Source organism: Triticum urartu, chromosome 1A, assembly GCF_056163025.1.
Source record: "Triticum urartu cultivar PI428250 chromosome 1A, HENAU_Tu73, whole genome shotgun sequence".
NCBI lineage: Eukaryota > Viridiplantae > Streptophyta > Magnoliopsida > Poales > Poaceae > Triticum > Triticum urartu.
In genome coordinates this window covers 456,464,258-456,487,566 of record NC_141873.1, presented here as the reverse complement: position 1 = coordinate 456,487,566, position 23,309 = coordinate 456,464,258, and the positions used below count along the sequence as shown (strand labels likewise).

Genomic DNA, 23,309 nt, shown 5'->3' with positions numbered 1-23,309 from the left:
CAACTCACTCGGACTTTGTTGTTGTCAAAAGTGCCAAGACTATGAATATATTGCGTAGTGGCTCTTTGTCAAGATTTAAAATGTGAACGACTCGCTAACTTTGATTGCGAATTTAATGGGAAGAATCTGAAGACTATGCCGTTGATTGTCGTGATTTTTCTCTGAATTGGATCTGTCGCTTTTTTTGGGGTGCTAGATCTATTGGCACGCCCTCATTACATTTTTAGTCAAAAAAATCATGCTGAATATGGGATTTGAACTCACGCCTAGCAGCTAATACGGAACACACACTAACCAGCTCAGCTAGACCATTTGTTGCAAAAAAGAATGCACGCCATACTATTTGACCATTCCATGTTGCTTTCTTTTCTTCTTTACTGCGAGGAGTTGATCAAATATACCCCGGTAACTATTATGTGAATAACATGGTCACTCACACATCGCAAACCCGATAACTTATATATCCCTGTCTTGATAACTTTGGCGACCGAAGGGGGAGGGGGAGTTGACGAACTTTTGTGTGAATAGCATGGTAACTCACACATCGCAGACCTGATAATTTATGCACCCTATCCTGATAACTTTGGCGGGGGGGGTGCTGATGAAATATCCTCTCGATAGCTTTTTGTGTCAATAGCATGGTAACTCACACATCGTAGTCCTGATAGCTGATGTACAAATAACGCAGTAGCTTTTTTGACCCAAAAAAGAACTAGTGTGAACATACTTCGATAACTTTTTGTATGAATAGTATGGTAACTCACACATCGCATACCTAATAACTAATGCACCCCATCTTGGTAACTTTGACAACGAGGGGGGAGGGGAGTTGATGAAATATCCCCTCGGTAACTTTTGTGTGAATAGCATGGTAACTCACACATCGTAGACCTGATAACTTATGTACTCAGGTCCTGATAACTTTGGCGACGAGGGTGGGGGGAGTTGATGAAATATCCCCTCGGTAGCTTTTGTGTGAATAGTATGGTAGCTCACACATTGTAGACATGATAACTTATGTACCCAGGTCCTGATAACTTTGGCGATGAGGGTGGGGGGTGGGGGAGTTGATAAAACATCCCCTCGATAACTTTTGTGTGAATAACATGGTAACTCACACATCGCAGTCCTGATAGCTGATGTACAAATGACGTAGTAGCTTTTTTGATCCAAAAAAGAACTAGTGGGAACATACTTCGATAACTTTTTGTATGAATAGCATGGTAATTCACACATCGCATATCTGATAACTAATGCACCCCATCCTGATAACTTTGACAACGAGGGGGGGGGGGCAGTTGATGAAATATCCCCTCGGTAACTTTTGTATGAATAACATGGTAACTCACACATCGTAGACCTGATAACTTATGTACTCAGGTCCTGATAACTTTGGGACGAGGGTGGGGGGAGTTGATGAAATATCCCCTCGGTAGCTTTTGTGTGAATAGCATGGTAACTCACACATCGTAGACATGATAACTTATGTACCCAGGTCCTGATAACTTTGGCGATGAGGGTGGGTGGGGGGGAGTGGGGAGTTGATAAAACATCCCCTCGATAACTTTTGTGTGAATAGCATGGTAACTCACACATCGCAGACCTGATAACTTATGTACCTGACCCTGATAAAAAAGTCATAGCGCGTATAGTACATCATCATTTTATGCAGTGATTTTTTTTCAAGAAAATACCTTTCTTTTTGTCATCTGACAATGGTGAAAAGGAGTTTTAAAAGACTTTTGTTTTCAAGTATTGAACAACAGCCTGGGTTGGTGTAATGGTTGTTGGACATGGTATTAGGCGTGCCCTAGCTACCTGATGCAGGTTTGAATCCCATGTAGTGCACTTTTTTCTCAATTCGCCTTTTTTTATTAGTGTCAATCGGGGGGAGAACGGGAGAAGCGGGAGCGAGGAACGGGAGAAGTGGGAGCCATCGTCCATCGAGGGGAGTCGTGCGGATCGTTAGCACAGTCCGTTTTATAAAATGTATGAAATAAAAACTTGGGAGGAACCGGCAACCTGTAATTGGGCCGCGGCCCACTGTTTGCCTGGGTTCGCGTCACCCTCCTATCCCGCGCCCTACGCGCGGGTCTCCCGTGTTTTGGCGCCCGCGAGGTGCCCGGTCCGGCTGAAATCAGTGGCCCTATTGGCATCATCTACTGGAAACCCTCGCGGCGCGGTGAGGCGGCCGCCGCGGAAGCAGAGCTAGCGCCGGATCTCCTACTCGACGGGCCGCGGCTTGCTGTGCCGTCGAGCAGATATCCGGTGCACGCTCCCTTCGCGTAGCCGCGTGAAGTGCTTCAAGGATCTGCTTTGTTCCATTGCGAGGCTGGCCAAGTATCCTCCATCTGAATGCCGTGGGCAATTATTTATCCAGGCAATTATTTGGGTGTATTTTCTTGAAACAGGAGCGCATATTGCAAACAGGATACAGTTACCACGTTGAAAGAGGGACGCAATATCATTGAAACATCCCCTTGCATCACAGAACATCCTGAATCAGTACATTTGTCCGGGCTTCATTGCCCAGAACGGTGAAAAAAAGGATGCCTCGGACTGATGTTTATTCCTGTATGAATGGTATTTACCCCCATTATGAATGTCCTACTGCCTTACACAGGATCCTGGTTCCGACGGAGCTGTGCGGCCATATCCAGCCAGCGGCGCCGCAGCGACCCCTCTCTCATTCAGCAAGCACCTGAAGTGTGCCAATCTTGCAGTGACCGCCGTTGTGTCCTTCGCGAGCTTCTCAACGGGAGTCCATAGCCGCTCTACAAAATAATAAGTGAACTGGTGAGTCAAAGCAACATGATGGAGAGGTAGATTCGCACATTGTATGCTACTCCCTCCGTTCGGAATTACTTGTCACAGAAATGGATGTATCTAGATGTATTTTAGTTCTAGATACATCCATTTCCGAGACAAGTAATTCGGAACGGAGGGAGTATATGTTAACAATATTAAGTAGCATGCTTTAACATATATCTTCAGAATTAATAAGATCCGGCACCTGTTCTGTTCCTTTGATTACTTATAAAGCGATACACAGCAAGTAACCAAAACTAAAATTTATTCATCTATGTTGCAAGCGTTTAACTCAAAAGCGATCATATTAATAGACTTCCATACTCATGATGCATATGTGAGAAGAGATGCTTTAACTGTATGCTCTCATGGGCTTTTACTTCATTAAACTCTGTATGAAACATTTGCTCATGGTGTGAGCTGTACCTCCACATCATCTCAATACCATGCAGCATGGGTTTATGTAAAAGATTCATTGCAACTCAGTTAGCATCAGATCTGCTACATGTACAGAGGTCAATCTGTCACTCTGTCTATTGACTGTATAGATGTTCTATCAATTCAAGAAAAAACGTTTCAAAAATGTGTAGATGCTATTGCCATAGTTTTAGATGATCAACCATAATACTACTTCAAGTTGTACTGTTTTTTTTTTGCGGGGAAAGTTGTACTGTGTTGTGTTGTGACATATAGATGTCAAAAATATTGTAACTATAACCTCGGTATGGCACAACTGTATGTCAAAGATCCGCTAAATATGTAATATTTTCATACAATTAGAAGGTCAAGAGAATATTCTGCTTATTATACCTGCAGCTGCTGCAGCACGAGGCCAAATGGTTTGTTGAATGTCAGATGCATCTATGTGTTCTCCCCACATGCATACTTCTCCGCCAAGAATCAACTTCTGTTGCTCTGGGTTGTAGATATTTGTCAATGGTTCATTCATATAGAATCCTTCCCATGTAGCATCCAGGTGATCTAGGTACCACTTATCCTGGTTGCTGACAATGCATCTCAGACCAGCAGAAACCACTTTCTCTGCAACTCCACCTCCAAGCCTGATAGTTACGACAACAGAATGTCAGTTTTAATTTCTGATGAACAAATACTGGTTGTGCCTCTTATTTTTTTATATAACTGAAGCCAATAGGCGGTTAGGAAATACCAGTTATGCACCACCGTTTTGCGGTCCAACTTGTCTCCAAAGTTGTTAAACGTTTCTTCCCTGCAAGCATGATAAAGTGTTTGTGAACAGCCAGTAGAAAGATCAGAATATGCAGAAACTAGCTATACCAGTCGCCCTACCAGTTAATAATCTCGTAGCCATGTGAAATTGCAATCTTTTGAGCCTTTAGGACAAAATATCTGTAGGCATCAGACTCATTCATACCATGTTGAACCAACCTGCACATCAGGAAAAAGACTTCCAGATGGATTAGATGACTGTAAATACTACCAAGGTTATCACATCTTATTTTCCCAAAAACTCTCTAAAGCACATACCATGATTTAATGCGTGGTGTGGTAGTCCAGCAACCTGGAATCCATGGTAAAGAGTGAATAGGCTATTAATTTAACACATGTAGATTTTCTGCGCTACTGCGAGACATCTACAAACTTACTTGTATCGACTTCATCACCTCCCAAATGGACAAACTTGAACTTAAAAACCTTGCTAAAATCTGAATGGACAACAAAAAACAATATTACCACTGTATTATGTTCTGTTTTGCAAAATGCTCTATATTTATTAAGGCCATTCAACCATCTTTTGTTGTTGTTGCCAAGTTTAATATAAAATGTTGATTTTCTTCCTTTTTGCAATAACGAATTGAGATGGTGCAGGTTTAGAATTTGTGTATTACCTGAAAGAATTCCGTCGATCACTTTAAATGTAAAGTCGTTGCTGACATCAAGTGGTTGTTGGCAGGTAGCTGATGGCCACAACGATGGATATCCAACACCCCTGAAGCAATAGAAATGTACCAAATGTTGAATTTGAGGCAGGGTTGATGCTATATATAAGTTAAATTCTACTATGTGGTTTCAAACAATAATAGTGTGAGTATCCAGTACAACAAGAACAACTCTATTTTGCATCAGTAGAACTTGTAGGCCACAGAGCATTACAGTTGCTGATGGCACAAATGCACAGGGGACAGAAGTAGATCTCTTACCATGAACCAGCATGGCCAGGGACATCAATCTCAGCCAAGACATTCACACCTCTTTTTTCAGCATATCTGCAAATTGTTGATAAACCATCTTAACGTGGAATGTCAGACAGCATAGCGAAGTGATATCTACTCTGGACCCCATCAATCGCAGCTTTCTCAGGGAAAGTTAGCTGGTAGAAAATTATGCTTATTTTCTGATTCCCTTTGCAACGTTATGTGGAAACTATTAAATGCATAGTTTTGCTTGAATACTCTCAGATTTTGGTACTTAATAGTCTAGGTAATAACTGAAGAGAAGTATATCCAATATGATGACACAAGAAAAACTCACTGTACAATGTCGATGGCATCATTGATTGTATATTTTTCTGAATAAGAGTATGCACCATTTGATAATTTTGGGTATGAAGGTATTTCAAGAGGAAATGACTGCTCATCCACGATGTGCCAATGAAGAACATTCTGCATGGCGAAGAAGTAAACATATCATATGATGCAACTAAAACTAACTTAAGAAGCATACATATAAGTCCATTGTGATGAAGGAAAGAAGTAGGAGTTAGGATAAAGAAAATTGTTTTTGTGTAGGAAGGTCAAACATACCAACTTACTGTAGACCATTGAATCGATTACACTTTTGATTACCGGGACAGGAAGATAATGCCTTGCGGTATCTGCAACATACAATGCACAAGCACGTCAATATCCAGAACTCTCTACTAATAGTGCGGGGGTGGAAAATAAGGTATTTGTCAAAACCTTAACATGAAAATCAAGGTTTTTACTTGCAATATGCATCTATCGAGCATATCATATATTGGAAGTGTAACACATGCGCTAACCAAACTTGATATTACTTGGGACGTTGGTTGACTGGAAAAATGAATTATAGACTGGAAAATTGTGCACAAGCAGAAATAGATTGAGAAATTTCAAGAGGTGTAAAAACAAGAGGACTACGCTATGAAGGCACTTACTGTTGGATGATACATAGGTTATTATAGTAACAAAAGAGCAGTTGGAACCCATGGAACTGGAGCTAAATTGACGAGTCTAATTTATAAGCTCTGTTACTCTGAAAGTCTGAATTACGAAGACACTGTTTCTAAAATGATGGTAAAATGCAGATTACATCTTACCAATAAGCAGCCCTCGATAAGGAAATCTTGGCTTATCCACGATAGTCCAAGGAGCCCAATGTAGTCCAGTTACACTCAAAACAAAATCGAAGTAACACAATTGACTGAATGTCTGCAACAATACAAACGTATTGTCCGGTTATCTGAAATTAATATTGTGCCCACCTTTATCTAATGGTCCTGCATAATATCATAAATAATTTGATGTTACCTCTAAAGCATGAAACGCTCCGAAAACTGTTTGGGCCTGCAAAATGCAGAAAACTGGTATGAACTGCGTGTCACAGTTTGTATGGCGGATAGTGTTTTGTGGTGGCCTGCACCTTTGTGACAAGAATGAGGTACTGTTATTGTTGCCGAACCTCCTTCAGACAGGTGGTGCAAAGTAAAAATAATAACATTGCAAGTCTTATTTTTCAGGTATGTACGCCGTTGTATGAAACACAAGATGCTGTTCTTATTCTGAAAAGCCGATGCTTAAGTACTAATCTTGTATATGACGGATCCATCTGTGTGATGCTCAAGTACTTTTTATTTATGAGTTCAGGTTCAGCAAATGTCGGTGCCATATCATCTGGATACATACGGTCTGAACTAAATTTTGTGTGGCCCAATAATACATTTTTGACTCTGGTTCTCGCTAAAAATAGGATTTCATCTCTCCTTTTTTCCATGCATTCATAAAAGGACATCTGAAGTCAAAAGAGTTGATAGGCAGTGGTTGAGCACAGCATTCTGTACTAACCTCAATTCGGGCATATAGCGGACTCCCGGTTGCAGGCACGGTCAGCTTGTACGATTCATCCACCCCGAACTTGAGCTGCAGCAGATCAAAAGGCAGAGCATGTAAACAAAATATAGCATAAAGAATAATCGATTCCTCAGCACTGGAGCTCAACAAACAAGACATACGCACCTCGTCGTCCGGGGAACGGACGGCCACATTGACGCCGGCGAGCACGGGCAGGCCGTGGTAGCTGCCATTGATGGCGTGGTCGAGCTGGATGACGGCCACCATCCTCCTGAAGGCGTCCGCCAGGATGGCCTTCCCGTCCTTGTACCCGCTCCCGGCCGTCGACAGCTTGAGGTCCCTGGCGACGTAGAGCGTCCTGGCGCCGCGGCTCACGGACGCGGGCATTGGCCACAGGTCGACGCGGCCGCCGGGCTGCCGGGCGGCGCAGCACCCGACCACCGCCACCGCCAGCGCCAGCGCCAGCCTCATGAGCGCCGGCGCCATCGTCTCCGCGGCGAAAGCTGGCGGCGCTACCTGCACTGCACAGCGCGGCCGGGTGTTACGGGGCGTGTGTGTGTCAGTCACTCCGCTGCAGGAGTAGTAGACGAGTAGAATGAATGGGACGGCGGACGGAATGCATGCAGATGAGGTTGCGGAGCGGGCGAGGGTGACGGGGATCCCGCACCTACCGGACGCAAGCCGCCGCCGCTAAATCCACCGGCGGCCGGCCGCGCCGGAGCACGAGGCCGCGTCCTGTTGCGTGGCGTGGGCTGGGAGTGGAGGAGAAACTCACAATAATGCGCGTACCAACTACTCGTCGTAGTAGTAATGATAATGGCCCGATCAAAAAAAAAAGTAATGATAATGGCTCGGCTCCACTTCACTGCCAACTTTTGGAGGAGAAGCGAGGGGTGATGGTATTACTACCCTCTGCGTGCCTTTATGGGGTGGTAGGAGTAGGGCGAACGGGAGTGCGGAGGTTGACGAGAAGCACCAGCGCACAAAGGCAGTTTCAGATGCGGTTCTTGGAGAGACGAGAGATCTGATCCGGGCTGGTGCAACTGCAACCGCACGGAGATGGTGGTAGGGGTAGGCAATGTCTTGTCTGGTGAGTGGTGACTCGGGCAGAGAAGGATGCTGGCGTGCCTCACTTTTGAAGTTCCAACTTTGGGATGGCCAAATGCAAATGCCAGGGGACGATTGATATATCCTGGAATCTGTGGTACCTTGCGCGCTCCGTACACGCACACGCACACGCACCTGCTCCAGGGGAACTCTGACGTACCATTCGATTCTTGGCCGTGCGGTTATCGCCCGCGCCTTGTCGTGCGTGGAGCGGTTCCGATCTGCTACTACAAGAAGCAACGTTCGTTCGAAGAGGGGCATCCATTCCGAGGAGAAGGATCGGTCGCACCGATGCCAAAAGGAATAGTAATAGTAGGTCTCTGCAGTGCAGTGCAGGAGCGATTTGCCTTGGTTTGGGGCTCACCGCTCACATGCGCTCGTCCTTTTCCCCCTGGTCCAGTCCAGCGTCCGCCGGCACGTGTGCGTGATGGACTGATGGGCCTCTCCTCGGGGCCGTCATTCGCTGCTCTCGCTCGAGAACAAAGTGGCAAGTGAAAAAAAGAAAACTTTGTTTAGCCTATCCATCCATGTGCAGCGCCGTCTATCCTGTTCTCCGCTTTCCTGTTGCAACTACCACTGTAATTTTCTGCTAATGCACACATGATTATGCTGGATTGGATCCGTGGTAAAAAAAAAGGGTCGAGCCTACGGCTTGGCAGGTCCCTTCTGTTTATTGCTGACGCAGAGCCTTGCAAGGATAACACGCGGGTGAATCCTGGGAATCGTTAAATTAACAGCACGCTCTAAGCGCGGCCATTAGAGAATTCCGGGATGCCAGATCTGGACGCCAAATTGGGTACTGTGGCGCACTGCCCGCGGCCGCGAGGACGTTCATTGGAGTAGAAAGAAAGAATGCAAGCGGCTGTCGGTAGGAAATTTTTAGTCCCCGGGGTCGCTCCCGAGCATCAATTCGTGGTCTCACGGTGGGGCCAAGCTTGTGAACTGTGATGGTGTCTGGCTATCTGCATGTGCAGCTGTAGGGCATCTCGTGCTGAACCAAAACCAAGCCTGTCAGGACCGTATATTATAATATCCCGATGGTTTTATTTTTATTTTTTGAGACACAAATATGATTGATATTTCTCGTTTTGGACCTGTCTGCTTTTGGAGTGGTTGGGAAAATTGTGTGCTCTGCTTGGGGTAAATCGCATAGCTAACATTTTTAAAGCAAAAGTTGCAACTGTGCTTAGGCGTTTTTTGTTATGTTTTGGAGCAAGTGGGTACGATTTTACTTCTTTTTTTCTAGAACAGGGTACGATTTTACCAGTCTCTCCAGTTCATTAGCCCATGAATATGATACTTGTAGCCCGCTTTGGTGGGTAAAAAGGCCCATTCTATCAGCTAGCTAGGCCTGAAAGTATTTCGAGTAGGCACATATGGGCTCCTTATGCTTATCTTCTGCAGGGCCATCGAGTACTACGGCCCTACAACGCAACAGCTTTTCCATAAAAAAAGTTGGTCTACTGTATTTGTGTTAAAAAAACAAAGTTATCTACCGTAATCTATATCTATATCTATACATATATTTACTATTAAAGGGAATATGTATTCCTGGTTCGGTTTAGTCTTTTTCGTTTGGTTTAAGTGCACGCTAGAGTTTGGTATTGTTGGCTCGTACACACGCTAAGCGATCTGGGCCAGATACTTGTATGTTGATCGGCCTTTTTATGGGCTTTCATAGAGACCGCGAAAAATAATTGGGTCAAAATTTGTGGGAATTGGACACAGGTCCTCCTGTCTGCTCTTTGATGTAACAACCAATAACCTATGCGCCTTTCACATTTACTAATCCCAACTCACTCTAAATATACAATTCACAGTCATCATGTTTAGGACAAGCTAATTAAGTGAATGAGCTAATTAAAGAAATGATTGGGGGCTTAAATAAAATATTTAAACGGATATGGCTAATTAAAGAAATGATTATGGGTAAACCGGTGGAATAATTAAAAGAAAGATTGTGATCTTAATAAATTCTACATGAAGGATTTGAGGTAAAAAGGTAGGAAGGATATGTAGGCTTCAATGTGTTGGGGCTACTAAAATAGAAAAGGAAGAATTTGATTCCCGACTAAAACGGATAAGGACGTCATGGTAATTAAAGGAAGGATTATACTTAAATACAATTAAAAATGATTATACTTAAATGGAATCAGTGGAAGATTATGTCCGGCAAAGAAAATATGAACACGGCTAAATTGCATCGTATTTTTTATGTTCATTTTGTAGAAGGATGCTGCATTGCAGCATGTTCTTCATAGTGAATCCGGTGCTGTGAAACATTATGCTTGCACAAAAAAAAACATTTTTTTCCGGTGCAACGCATGGCCATATGTACTAGTAAAAATCTAAATTCATTATCTGATAAATTCCGAACAACAACGAAAAATGGAATGATAAAAGGTTTTTCTAAGAAACAACACAAGAATAAGCCAAAAGCGAGCCACATATGTAAGAACAAACGAGTCACGTATGTGGTCTATCAGCACAATTCGATTTATTTAACTACAAGAAGGTTAATCTCCGTACCTTTCTATGCCTCTTTGATCCGTCCACCGGCGCCGTGTGTTATTGTGTACGCAGAACTAAGTCTGGTCTGGCCTCGCACTACTCTGTCTGGTCTGGTTCTCCCAAGTCCCAGCCCCTACTCCGTGACCCTTTTATAGCAGCCGTGAGAAACGCTTAACTGCAAGAATTCGGAACTGATGCGCGCAGCATGGACACGTGTAGTGCACGCAAGATATCGGATTCAAAATCTTTAGTGCTTAATTACTTCATCATTTACTTCTCGGCTACTCCTTTAATATGGTAAATATTTCCGGCATTATCTTAATTTGCTGTTTAATGCGTGATATTAAATACCGACCTGCAAAATAGATACTGCTAGAGAAAAAGAATTTCAAATAGTGCCATCCAATCTACTGTATTACTAAAAGCATGATACCAAGAAAGAAATGTTGTGCTAGAGATTCGAATAAGGCATCCGGCTCTTCATCCTGTGGATCTCGATATTAAATAAACATATCACCACTATTAGATCTTCGTAATCGTAAAGATCTGCATATAATGTACCTAAGCATGTAGTAACCAATATTAGATCTATATAAATGTATATAAAAGGATCATAACTACCTCGTTTTGAAAAATGGATCTATGTAGTTACACCTAAAACATATCACAACCTTAAGATATACATACCTATCTAAACAAATCATAACTATTATATCTAAAAATTGAGCATAATCATTTGTTTTTAATCGAACCTAAAAATCACAATCAAAGATCTTTAGTCGTGCTCATATTCTTTCTAAGCACAGATCTACTTGCCAAACTTAGCTAACATTAAATTGTTCAGCTTTCCTATCCAAACATTAATTATACGGAATAGTATACTATTTACATAGAACCGCAACCCATGTAATGCCACTTTAAGCAAAAAATCAGCTCACGGGCTTGAACTTTAGTTTCATGTATATTGACCTAAAAGAACTATGTTTACGGATTTTAAGAAAAATGATTTTATTTACTAATAAATACCTATTTGATAAGCATTTATTGGTTTATCAAAGAAATATTTATAGCATTATCTTAACGTGCTGCTTTAATGCATGGATTGAATACTGCCATGCAAAAAGAAACTTCAGATATTTCCATCCAATCTACTAGTACTAAACTCCTAATACGAAGAAACTTTTTGCGCTAGAGAATCTAAAGGGAAAGTAAGGCATCCGACACTTCACCCGTGGACCGATATTAGTTAACCATATCACAACTATTTAGACCTTCGTAATAGTAAAGATCTACATAACGTACCTTTTTTGCATGTGAATACATTTCTCATTCATAAAATAAAAAGACAAGTTACTAGCCACATAGACACCGACTTCATGAAAATGAAAAGATAATAGAATACTAGCCTCTGCACAAAGAACCATCAGTCATACGTAGGCACGCGGTAGGCAGACCAATGGCACTAAGGAGGTGAGATTTAGGGCTTGAAACAATGGTAGGTATAGGATGGATAGTGTATATGTTTTGCACGATCTCACTCCTTATCCAGGCACCTCACCCCTCTGAATAATCCGGTTGTCTTATGACTCTATAGAAAGAAAGAAAATGAAAACTCTTGAGTCTTCGGATAACCACGCCTTTTTTCCTTTTTAGGGGGGGGGGGGTCAACCATCTCCATAAGATAATCCTCAAGAGACCAATGAACTGAGATAAACTTAGTAACTATCATTAGTCTCACTAACCACATTGTCATCACATTAAAATACCATCAAGGACTAAATGCACTTTTACTTGGGAGTAGCACGGAAAGGACATGTGTTGCCCCCATGTTTGGTTTTGGTAATTGATGACATTCTCTATGGACTAATGGTTGCCTTGAGCTATATTAGAAGGATTTGTCCATAGGTTTTTCTTAAAGTTCATGTGTTGGTTTCAAGGGGTTTATGTGCTGACCAAGGTTCTATTAAGGATTTATCCAAAGATTGGTCATGTGTGAGTTGAGCTTATTGTAAGCATGTCTTGAAGAAGAAGATTGTGTGAACATTCATGTTTACCTTCAAGACGTCATCTTAATGGAGAGAGTTGAAAAGTTTCAGGGTTGATCAAGACTATTTACAAAGAGTGATTCAAATTGATCAACACACAAAGCGTAGAAGATGTACCAAGTGGGATCAAGTGATCTCATGGTATGGTAAGCATTGTCCATTACGCTTTGTGTACTAACCCGTGGTCTATGTGAGAGTACCATGTGGGGTTAGGTATGTGTCCACGGGCTTGCATCAAGAGGAAGATATCATAAAACCCATGGAGGATAACATCGAGTGGGCATAGTCATCAAGATTGCGGTGTGCAAGTTCAAGTGGAGCATCACGAAGAGATCATGCTTGAAGCTTGCCGTCCATTGTGGTGACAATGGACTTGTGGAGATGTGTCAAAGTATGGCTCACCCATAGTGGAGTATGGGGGAGCAATCAACTAGTTTTCATCAACCCAATGCAATCAAGAAAGGTGGTCCATCTTGAGGAGGACAAGATCGTCATCATCTAGCTCAAGTGGAATATGCGCAAGGCAAAGGTTTTCCCTTGATAGGTTTTCTGTTTTACCGGTCTCATGGTGGTAGTTGGGAGACCGGGTTATAGGATCGATTGACGTACTATCAAGGGGGGCTCTCAAATGAGTAGCTTGATCGTATCGTTCGTAGAGAGCTCAAAGCATTGCATCCTTGCATCATATTTCTTGGTTCTTGTTTGGTTTTTCTCTGTGTGAGTTTTAGATCTTCTGGTCATCTTCATGACAAGCTCGAGTTCATCGAAAACGGAGTTCACATATGCATATTCTATGATGTTTTCGATGCTGGAGGTTATGCCGATTCTTCTCTGTTGGAGGTTTCACTCCTCTATATGTTAGGCATACCTCCCCTGCCTCATCTCACTGTTTGGATGCTACTCGTCGTCATCTATCCAACAAGCTTGAGTTTGCTCAATTCGGAGCTCATATGCAAAAGTTATGGCAGTTTTGGTTTTCTTGCTGCATCTGTTTTTCTTGGGGCTTGCTTGATGCACCCCTGCTGTGGCACCCCGACTCAGAGCAACCGGTTTACCATGCATTGCCAGCCCAGAGACCATGTCTTCTGGCAACACACAACATCTTGGTACAGAAAACAGCCGCTTTATTGATGCTAGTGGATCATAGTTTATATTACAATAGGTGGCGAGGCCAAGCGGCACACACGGTGTGGCTTAACAATATGTACATTATTTAGTGAACATAAAGGGGCCTCGATCAGAACAACTACGTGGCAGTGGAACAACGTCGTAGCGGAACTCCATAGCATAGGGACACCGATGTGGACACGATCTAGACTCGGACGGCACTCTTTTCCAACGAGACTTTCCTGAAAGTTGGCATGACACGCCAGGTCAGTACATTGAATGTACTTGCAAGCTCACAACAAACATAAACATAGTGACAAATAATATCATGATACCTAACCAATTAATAATGCAACAACATATCATACATGCTATGATCATGATCTCATGATAAAATTTCCCTCGGACTTGCTTACCAACGGTGATCCTTCCGGCGATCACAACCATGACCAACCCTTGGTCTCAAACGGTGATCCTTCCGGCGATCACAACCATTCATCAAGATGGTTTACCCACCATCACCTTCTCAATAGTGCGACGTTCATAACTTAGTGTGCAAAATTTATTTAAACGTTGACCCATGGTGTAACCTACTTTCGAGCGTGTCCGTAACCTTGGACTCGGCTATCGATGGATTTAATAAACTCTGCAGAGGTAGCGCACTGTACCCACACCACGGAACCCATGGCCTCACACTCCCATTCGGGTGGACCAACGGCATTCCGACGGAACCGCTCCATTTCCATGACACTCTCTCGGCCACTCCGACTCACTCCCCACTGGGCTAGTCCTAGGTGGCCCCGTGTCTACCAAAGACACCAATGGCCACCGTCGTGGCAAAACATAAATAGTCCCACATTGGGACAAGGTACCATAACATCAACAACGGGCACACAAGGTTATGTCTGCTTACTGGGCCAGGGTACCATGCTACCTCTTGAGCACTGTATTGGTTTTCCCCGAAGAGGAAGGGATGATGCAGCAAAGTAGCGTAAGTATTTCCCTCAGTTTTTGAGAACCAAGGTATCAATCCAGTAGGAGGCTACGCGCGAGTCCCTCGTACCTACACAAAACAAATAAATCCTCGCAACCAACGCGAATAGAGGTTGTCAATCCCTACACAGCCACTTACGAGAGTGAGATCTGATAGATATGATAAGATAATATTTTTGGTATTTTTGTGATAAAGTTGCAAAGTAAAATAAAGGCAAAGTAAAAAAGCAAAGGAAATAACTAAGTAGTAGGAGATTAATATGATGAAGATAGACCCGGGGGCCATAGGTTTCACTAGTGGCTTCTCTTGAGAGCATAAGTATTCTATGGTGGGTGAACAAATTACTGTTGAGCAATTGACAGAATTGAGCGTAGTTATGAGAATATCTAGGTATGATCATGTATATATGCATCACATCCGAGACAAGTAGACAGATTCTTGCCTGCATCTACTACTATTACTCCACTCATCGACTGCTATCCAGCATGCATCTAGACTATTAAGTTAAAAACAGAGTAACACCTTAAGCAAGATGACATGATGTAGAGGGATAGACTCATGCAATATGATGAAAACTGAAGGAAATATGCCCTAGAGGCAATAATAAAGTTATTATTTATTTCCTTATATCATGATAAAAGTTTATTATTCATGCTAGAATTGTATTATCCGGAAACATAATACTTGTGTGAATACATAGACAAACTAAACGTCACTAGTGTGCCTCTACTTGACTAGCTCGTTAATTGAAGATGGTTATGTTTTCTAACCATAGACATGTGTTGTCATTTGATTAATGGGATCACATCATTAGGAGAATGATGTGATTGACATGACCCATTCCATTAGCTTAGCACCCGATCGTTTAGTATGTTGCTATTGCTTTCTTCATGACTTATACATGTTCCTATGACTATGAGATTATGCAAGTCCCGTTTGCCGGAGGAACACTTTGTGTGCTACCAAACGTCACAACGTAACTGGGTGATTATAAAGGAGCTCTACAGGTGTCTCCAAAGGTACATGTTGGGTTGGCGTATTTCGAGATTAGGATTTGTCACTCCGATTGTCGGAGAGGTATCTCTGGGCCCTCTCGGTAATGCACATCACATAAGCCTTGCAAACATTGCAAGTAATGAGTTAGTTGCGAGATGATGTATTACAAAACGAGTAAAGAGACTTGTCGGTAACGAGATTGAACTAGGTATTGAGATACCGACGATCGAATCTCGGGCAAGTAACATACCGATGACAAAGGGAACAAAGTATGTTGTTATGCGGTCTGCCCGATAAAGATCTTCGAAGAATATGTGGGAGCCAATATGAGCATCCAGGTTCCGCTATTGGTTATTGACCGGAGACATGTCTCGGTCATGTCTACATTGTTCTCGAACCCATAGGGTCCGCACGCTTAGCGTTACGATGACAGTTTCATTATGAGTTTATATATTTTGATGTACCGAAGTTTGTTCGGAGTCCCGGATGTGATCACGGACATGACGAGGAGTCTCGAAATAGTCGAGACATAAAGATTGATATATTGGACGGCTATATTCGGACACCGGAAGTGTTCCGGGTGATTTCGGAGAAAACCGGAGTGCCGGAGGGTTACCGGAACCCCCCCGGGAGAAGTAATGGGCCTTATGGGCCCTAGTGGAGAAAGAGAGCGCCGGCCAGGGTGGGCCGCGCGCCCTCTCCCCCTCTGGTCCGAATTGGACTAGGAGAGGGGGGCGGCGCCCCCCTTTCCTTCTCCCTCCCCCCTTCCTTTCCCCCTCCTAGTAGGAGTAGGAAAGAGGGGAGTCCTACTCCTACTAGGAGGAGGACTCCTCCTCCTTGGCGCGCCCAAGGGCCGGCCGGCCTCTCCCCTTGCTCCTTTATATACGGGGGCAGGGGGGCACCTCTAGACACACAAGTTGATCCTCGTGATCGTTTTCTTAGCCGTGTGCGGTGCCCCCTTCCACCATACTCCTCGATAATATTGTAGCGGTGCTTAGGCGAAGCCCTATGACGGTAGAACATCAAGATCGTCACCACGCCATCGTGCTGACGGAACTCTTCCCCGACACTTTGCTGGATCGGAGTCCGGGGATCGTCATCGAGCTGAACGTGTGCTAAAACTCGGAGGTGTCGTAGTTTCAGTGCTTGATCGGTCGGGCCGTGAAGACGTACGACTACATCAACCGTGTTGTCATAACGCTTCCGCTGTCGGTCTACGAGGGTACGTAGACAACACTCTCCTCTCTCCTTGCTATGCATCACCATGATCTTGCGTGTGCATAGGAAACTTTTTGAAATTACTACGTTCCCCAACAGTGGCATCCGAGCCTAGGTTTTATGCGTTGATGTTGTGCACGAGTAGAACACAAGTGAGTTGTGGGCGATATAAGTCATACTGCTTACCAGCATGTCATACTTTGGTTCGGTGGTATTGTTGGATGAAGCGGCCCAGACCGACATTACGCGTACGCTTACGCGAGACTGGTTCTGCCGACGTGCTTTGCACACAGGTGGCTGGCGGGTGTCAGTTTCTCCAACTTTAGTTGAACCGAGTGTGGCTACGCCCGGTCCTTGCGAAGGTTAAAACAGCACCAAGTTGACAAACTATCATTGTGGTTTTTGATGCGTAGGTAAGATTGCTTCTTGCTTAAGCCCGTAGCAGCCACGTAAAACTTGCAACAACAAAGTAGAGGACGTCTAACTTATTTTTGCAGGGCATGTTGTGATGTCATATGGTCAAGACATGATGCTAAATTTTATTGTATGAGATGATCATGTTTTGTAACCGAGTTATCGGCAACTGGCAGGAGCCATATGGTTGTCGCTTTATTGTATGCAATGCAATCGCCCTGTAATGCTTTACTTTATCACTAAGCGGTAGCGATAGTCGTAGAAGCATAAGATTGGCGAGACGACAATGATGCTACGATGGAGATCAAGGTGTCGGGCCGGTGACGATGGTGATCATGACGGTGCTTCGAAGATGGAGATCGCAAGCACAAGATGATGATGGCCATATCATATCACTTATATTGATTGCATGTGATGTTTATCTTTTATGCATCTTATCTTGCTTTGATTGATGGTAGCATTTTAAGATGATCTCTCGCTAATTATCAAGAAGTGTTCTCCCTGAGTATGCACCGTTGTGAAAGTTCTTCATGCTGAGACACCACGTGATGATCGGGTGTGATAGGCTCTACGTTCAAATACAACGGATGCAAAACAGTTGCACACGCGGAATACTTAGGTTATACTTGACGAGCCAAGCATATACAGATATGGCCTCGGAACACAGAGACCGAAAGGTCGAGCGTGAATCATATAGTAGATATGATCAACATAGTGATGTTCACCAATGAAGCTACTCCATCTCACGTGATGATCGGACATGGTTTAGTTGATTTGGATCACGTGATCACTTAGAGGATTAGAGGGATGTCTATCTAAGTGGGAGTTCTTTATTATATGATTAATTGAACTTAAATTTATCATGAACTTAGTACATGATAGTATCTTGCTTGTTTATGTTTGATTGTAGATAGATGGCACGTGCTGTTGTTCCGTTGAATTTTAATGCGTTCCTTGAGAAAGCAAAGTTGAAAGATGATGGTAGCAATTACACGGACTGGGTCCGTAACTTGAGGATTATCCTCATTGCTGCACAGAAGAATTACGTCCTGGAAGCACCGCTGGGTGCCAGGCCTGCTGCTGGAGCAACACCAGATGTTATGAACGTCTGGCAGAGCAAAGCTGATGACTACTCGATAGTTCAGTGTGCCATGCTTTACGGCTTAGAATCGGGACTTCAATGACGTTTTGAACGTCATGGAGCATATGAGATGTTCCAGGAGTTGAAGTTAATATTTCAAGCAAATGCCCGGATTGAGAGATATGAAGTCTCCAATAAGTTCTATAGCTGCAAGATGGAGGAGAACAGTTCTGTCAGTGAGCATATACTCAAAATGTCTGGGTATAATAATCACTTGATTAAATTGGGAGTTAATCTTCCAGATGATTGCGTCATTGACAGAATTCTCCAATCACTTCCACCTAGCTACAAGAGCTTCGTGATGAACTATAATATGCAAGGGATGAATAAGACAATTCCCGAGCTCTTCGCAATGCTAAAAGTTGCGGAGGTAGAAATCAAGAAGGAGCATCAAGTGTTGATGGTCAACAAGACCACTAGTTTCAAGAAAAAGGGCAAAGGGAAGAAGAAGGGGAACTTCAAAAAGAACAGCAAGCAAGTTGCTGCTCAGGAGAAGAAACCCAAATCTGGACCTAAGCCTGAAACTGAGTGCTTCTACTGCAAGCAGACTGGTCACTGGAAGCGGAACTGCCCCAAGTATTTGGCGGATAAGAAGGATGGCAAGGTGAACAAAGGTATATATGATATACATGTTATTGATGTGAACCTTCCTAATGCTCGCAGTAGCACCTGGGTATTTGATACTGGTTCTGTTGCTAATATTTGCAACTCGAAACAGGGACTACGGATTAAGCGAAGATTGGCTAAGGACGAGGTGACGATGCGCGTGGGAAATGGTTCCAAAGTCGATGTGATCGCGGTCGGCACGCTACCTCTACATCTACCTTCGGGATTAGTATTAGACCTAAATAATTGTTATTTGGTGCCAGCGTTGAGCATGAACATTATATCTGGATCTTGTTTGATGCGAGACGGTTATTCATTTAAATCAGAGAATAATGGTTGTTCTATTTATATGAGTAATATCTTTTATGGTCATGCACCCTTGAAGAGTGGCCTATTCTTATTAAATCTCGATAGTAGTTACACACATATTCATAATGTTGAAGCCAAAAGATGCAGAGTTGATAATGATAGTGCAACTTATTTGTGGCACTGCCGTTTGGGTCATATCGGTGTAAAGCGCATGAAGAAACTCCATACTGATGGACTTTTGGAACCACTTGATTATGAATCACTTGGTACTTGCGAACCATGCCTTATGGGCAAGATGACCAAAACACCGTTCTCCGGTACTATGGAGAGAGCAACAGATTTGTTGGAAATCATACATACAGATGTATGTGGTCCAATGAATGTTGAGGCTCGTGGCGGATATCGTTAGTTTCTCACCTTCACAGATGACTTAAGCAGATATGGGTATATCTACTTAATGAAACATAAGTCTGAAACATTTGAAAAGTTCAAAGAATTTCAGAGTGAAGTTGAAAATCATCGTAACAGGAAAATAAAATTCCTACGATCTGATCGTGGAGGAGAATATTTGAGTTACGAGTTTGGTGTACATTTGAAACAATGCGGAATAGTTTCGCAACTCACGCCACCCAGAACACCACAGCGTAATGGTGTGTCCGAACGTCGTAATCGTCCTTTACTAGATATGATGCGATCTATGATGTCTCTTACTGATTTACCTCTATCATTTTGGGGTTATGCTTTAGAGACGGCCGCATTCACATTAAATAGGGCACCATCAAAATCCATTGAGACGACGCCTTATGAACTGTGGTTTGGCAAGAAACCAAAGTTGTCGTTTCTGAAAGTTTGGGGCTGCGATGCTTATGTGAAAAAGCTTCAACCTGATAAGCTCGAACCCAAATCGGAGAAATGTGTCTTCATAGGATATCCAAAGGAAACTATTGGATACACCTTCTATCACAGATCCGAAGGCAAGACTTTTGTTGCTAAATTCGGAAACTTTCTAGAGAAGGAGTTTCTCTCGAAAGAAGTGAGTGGGAGGAAAGTAGAACTTGATGAGGTAATTGTACCTGCTCCCTTATTGGAAAGTAGTACATCACAGAAACTGGTTTCTGTGACACCTACACCAATTAGTGAGGAAGCTAATGATGATGATCATGAAACTTCAGAACAATATACTACCGAACCTCGTAGATCAACCAGAGTGAGATCCGCTCCAGAGTGGTACGGTAATCTTGTTCTGGAAGTCATGCTACTAGATCATGATGAACCTACGAACTATGGAGAAGCGATGGTGAGCCCAGATTCCGCAAAATGGCTTGAAGCCATGAAATCTGAGATGGGATCCATGTATGAGAACAAAGTGTGGACTTTGGTTGACTTGCCCAAAGATCGGCAAGCAATTGAGAATAAATGGATCTTCAATAAGAAGACTGGCGCTGACGGTAATGTTACTGTCTACAAAGCTTGACTTGTCGCAAAAGGTTTTCGACAATTTCAAGGGATTGACTACGATGAGACCTTCTCACCTGTAGCGATGCTTAAGTCTGTCTGAATCTTGTTAGCAATTGCCGCATTTTATGATTATGAAATTTGGCAGATGGATGTCAAAACTGCATTCCTGAATGGATTTCTGGAAGAAGAGTTGTATATGATGCAGCCAGAAGGTTTTGTCGATCCAAAGGGAGCTAACAAAGTGTGCAAGCTCCAGCGATCCATTTATGGACTGGTGTAAGCCTCTCGGAGTTGGAATAAACGCTTTGATAATGTGAGTGGGAGCTCTGTAGCATTTCTGATATTATATGTAGATGACATATTACTAATCGGAAATGATATAGAATTTCTGGATAGCATAAAGGGATACTTGAATAAGAGTTTTTCAATGAAAGACCTCGGTGAAGCTGCTTACATATTGGGCATTAAGATCTATAGAGATAGATCAAGACGCTTAATTGGACTTTCACAAAGCACATACCTTGACAAAGTTTTGAAGAAGTTCAAAATGGATCAAGCAAAGAAAGGATTCTTGCCTGTGTTACAAGGTGTGAAATTGAGTAAGACTCAATGCCCGACCACTGCAGAAGATAGAGAGAAAATGAAATATGTTCGCTATGCTTTAGCCATAGGCTCTATCGTGTATGCAATGCTGTGTACCAGACCTGATGTATGTCTTGCTATAAGTCTAGCAGGGAGGTACCAAAGTAATCTAGGAGTGGATCACTGGACAGCGGTCAAGAACATCCTGAAATACCTGAAAAGGACTAAGGATATGTTTCTCATATATGGAGGTGACAAAGAGCTCATCGTAAATGGTTACGTTGATGCAAGCTTTGACACTGATCCGGACGATTCTAAATCGCAAACCGGATACGTGTTTACATTAAACAGTGGAGCTGTCAGTTGGTGCAGTTCTAAACAAAGCGTTGTGGCGGGATATACATGTGAAGCGGAGTACATAGCTGCTTCAGAAGCAGCAAACGAAGGAGTCTGGATGATGGAGTTCATATCCGATCTAGGTGTCATACCTAGTGCATCGGGTCCAATGAAAATCTTTTGTGACAATACTGGTGCAATTGCCTTGGCAAAGGAATCCATATTTCACAAGAGAATCAAGCACATCAAGAGACGCTTCAATTCCATCCGGGATCTAGTCCAGGTGGGAGACATAGAGATTTGCAAGATACATATGGATCTGAATGTAGCAGACCCGTTGACTAAGCCTCTTCCACGAGCAAAACATGATCAACACCAAAGCTCCATGGGTGTTGGAATCATTACCGTGTAATCTAGATTATTGACTCTAGTGCAAGTGGGAGACTGAAGGAAATATGTCCTAGAGGCAATAATAAAGTTATTATTTATTTCCTTATATCATGATAAAAGTTTATTATTCATGCTAGAATTGTATTATCCGGAAACATAATACTTGTGTGAATACATAGACAAACTAAACGTCACTAGTGTGCCTCTACTTGACTAGCTCGTTAATCGAAGATGGTTATGTTTCCTAACCATAGACATGTGTTGTCATTTGATTAACGGGATCACATCATTAGGAGAATGATGTGATTGACATGACCCATTCCATTAGCTTAGCACCCGATCGTTTAGTATGTTGCTATTGCTTTCTTCATGACTTATACATGTTCCTATGACTATGAGATTATGCAAGTCCCGTTTGCCGGAGGAACACTTTGTGTGCTACCAAACGTCACAATGTAACTGGGTGATTATAAAGGAGCTCTACAGGTGTCTCCAAAGGTACATGTTGGGTTGGCATATTTCGAGATTAGGATTTGTCACTCCGATTGTCGGAGAGGTATCTCTGGGCCCTCTCGGTAATGCACATCACATAAGCCTTGCAAGCATTGCAACTATTGAGTTAGTTGCGAGATGATGTATTACGAAACGAGTAAAGATACTTGCCGGTAACGAGATTGAACTAGGTATTGAGATACCGATGATCGAATCTCGGGCAAGTAACATACCGATGACAAAGGGAACAAAGTATGTTGTTATGCGGTCTAACCGATAAAGATCTTCAAAGAATATGTGGGCGCCAATATGAGCATCCAGGTTCCGCTATTGGTTATTGACCGGAGACATGTCTCGGTCATGTCTACATTGTTCTCGAACCCATAGGGTCCGCACGCTTAACGTTACGATGACAGTTTCATTATGAGTATATATTTTGATGTACCGAAGTTTGTTCGGAGTCCCGGATATGATCACGGACATGAAGAGGAGTCTCGAAATAGTCGAGACATAAAGATTGATATATTGGACGGCTATATTCGGACACCATAAGTGTTCCGGGTGATTTCGGAGAAAACCGGAGTGCCGGAGGGTTACCGGAACCCCCCCGAGAGAAGTAATGGGCCTTATGGGCCCTAGTGGAGAAAGAGAGGGGCGGCCAGGGTGGGCCGTGCGCCCCCTCCCCTCTGGTCCGAATTGGACTAGGAGAGGGGGGGCGGCGCCCC

General features: G+C 43.1%; 1 protein-coding gene across 7 annotated transcripts; it reads right to left on the bottom strand.

Annotated features, from left to right (window-relative positions):
* Positions 1-2,445: 2,445 nt before the first annotated feature.
* On the bottom strand, positions 2,446-10,624 carry LOC125518547 (beta-hexosaminidase 3). Of its 7 annotated transcripts, none has more exons than XM_048683384.2 (15): positions 10,515-10,624; positions 7,044-7,399; positions 6,873-6,947; positions 6,339-6,374; positions 6,128-6,239; positions 5,592-5,662; positions 5,320-5,450; positions 4,989-5,054; positions 4,677-4,777; positions 4,434-4,493; positions 4,315-4,348; positions 4,117-4,215; positions 3,977-4,036; positions 3,619-3,869; positions 2,446-2,774 (listed from the first exon to the last, which is right to left on the bottom strand). In XM_048683384.2, exons 2-15 carry the CDS (start codon positions 7,362-7,364, stop codon positions 2,608-2,610), a joined length of 1,584 nt encoding a protein of 527 aa, XP_048539341.1. In that variant the 5' UTR covers positions 7,365-7,399; positions 10,515-10,624; the 3' UTR covers positions 2,446-2,607. The 7 variants fall into 7 exon arrangements, with proteins under 7 accessions (XP_048539341.1, XP_087381445.1, XP_048539325.1 ...); XM_087525319.1 differs by having other exon boundaries at positions 7,044-7,394; positions 10,515-10,610; XM_048683368.2 differs by lacking the exon at positions 10,515-10,624 and adding an exon at positions 7,550-7,705.
* Between the last annotated feature and the right edge of the window lie 12,685 nt (positions 10,625-23,309).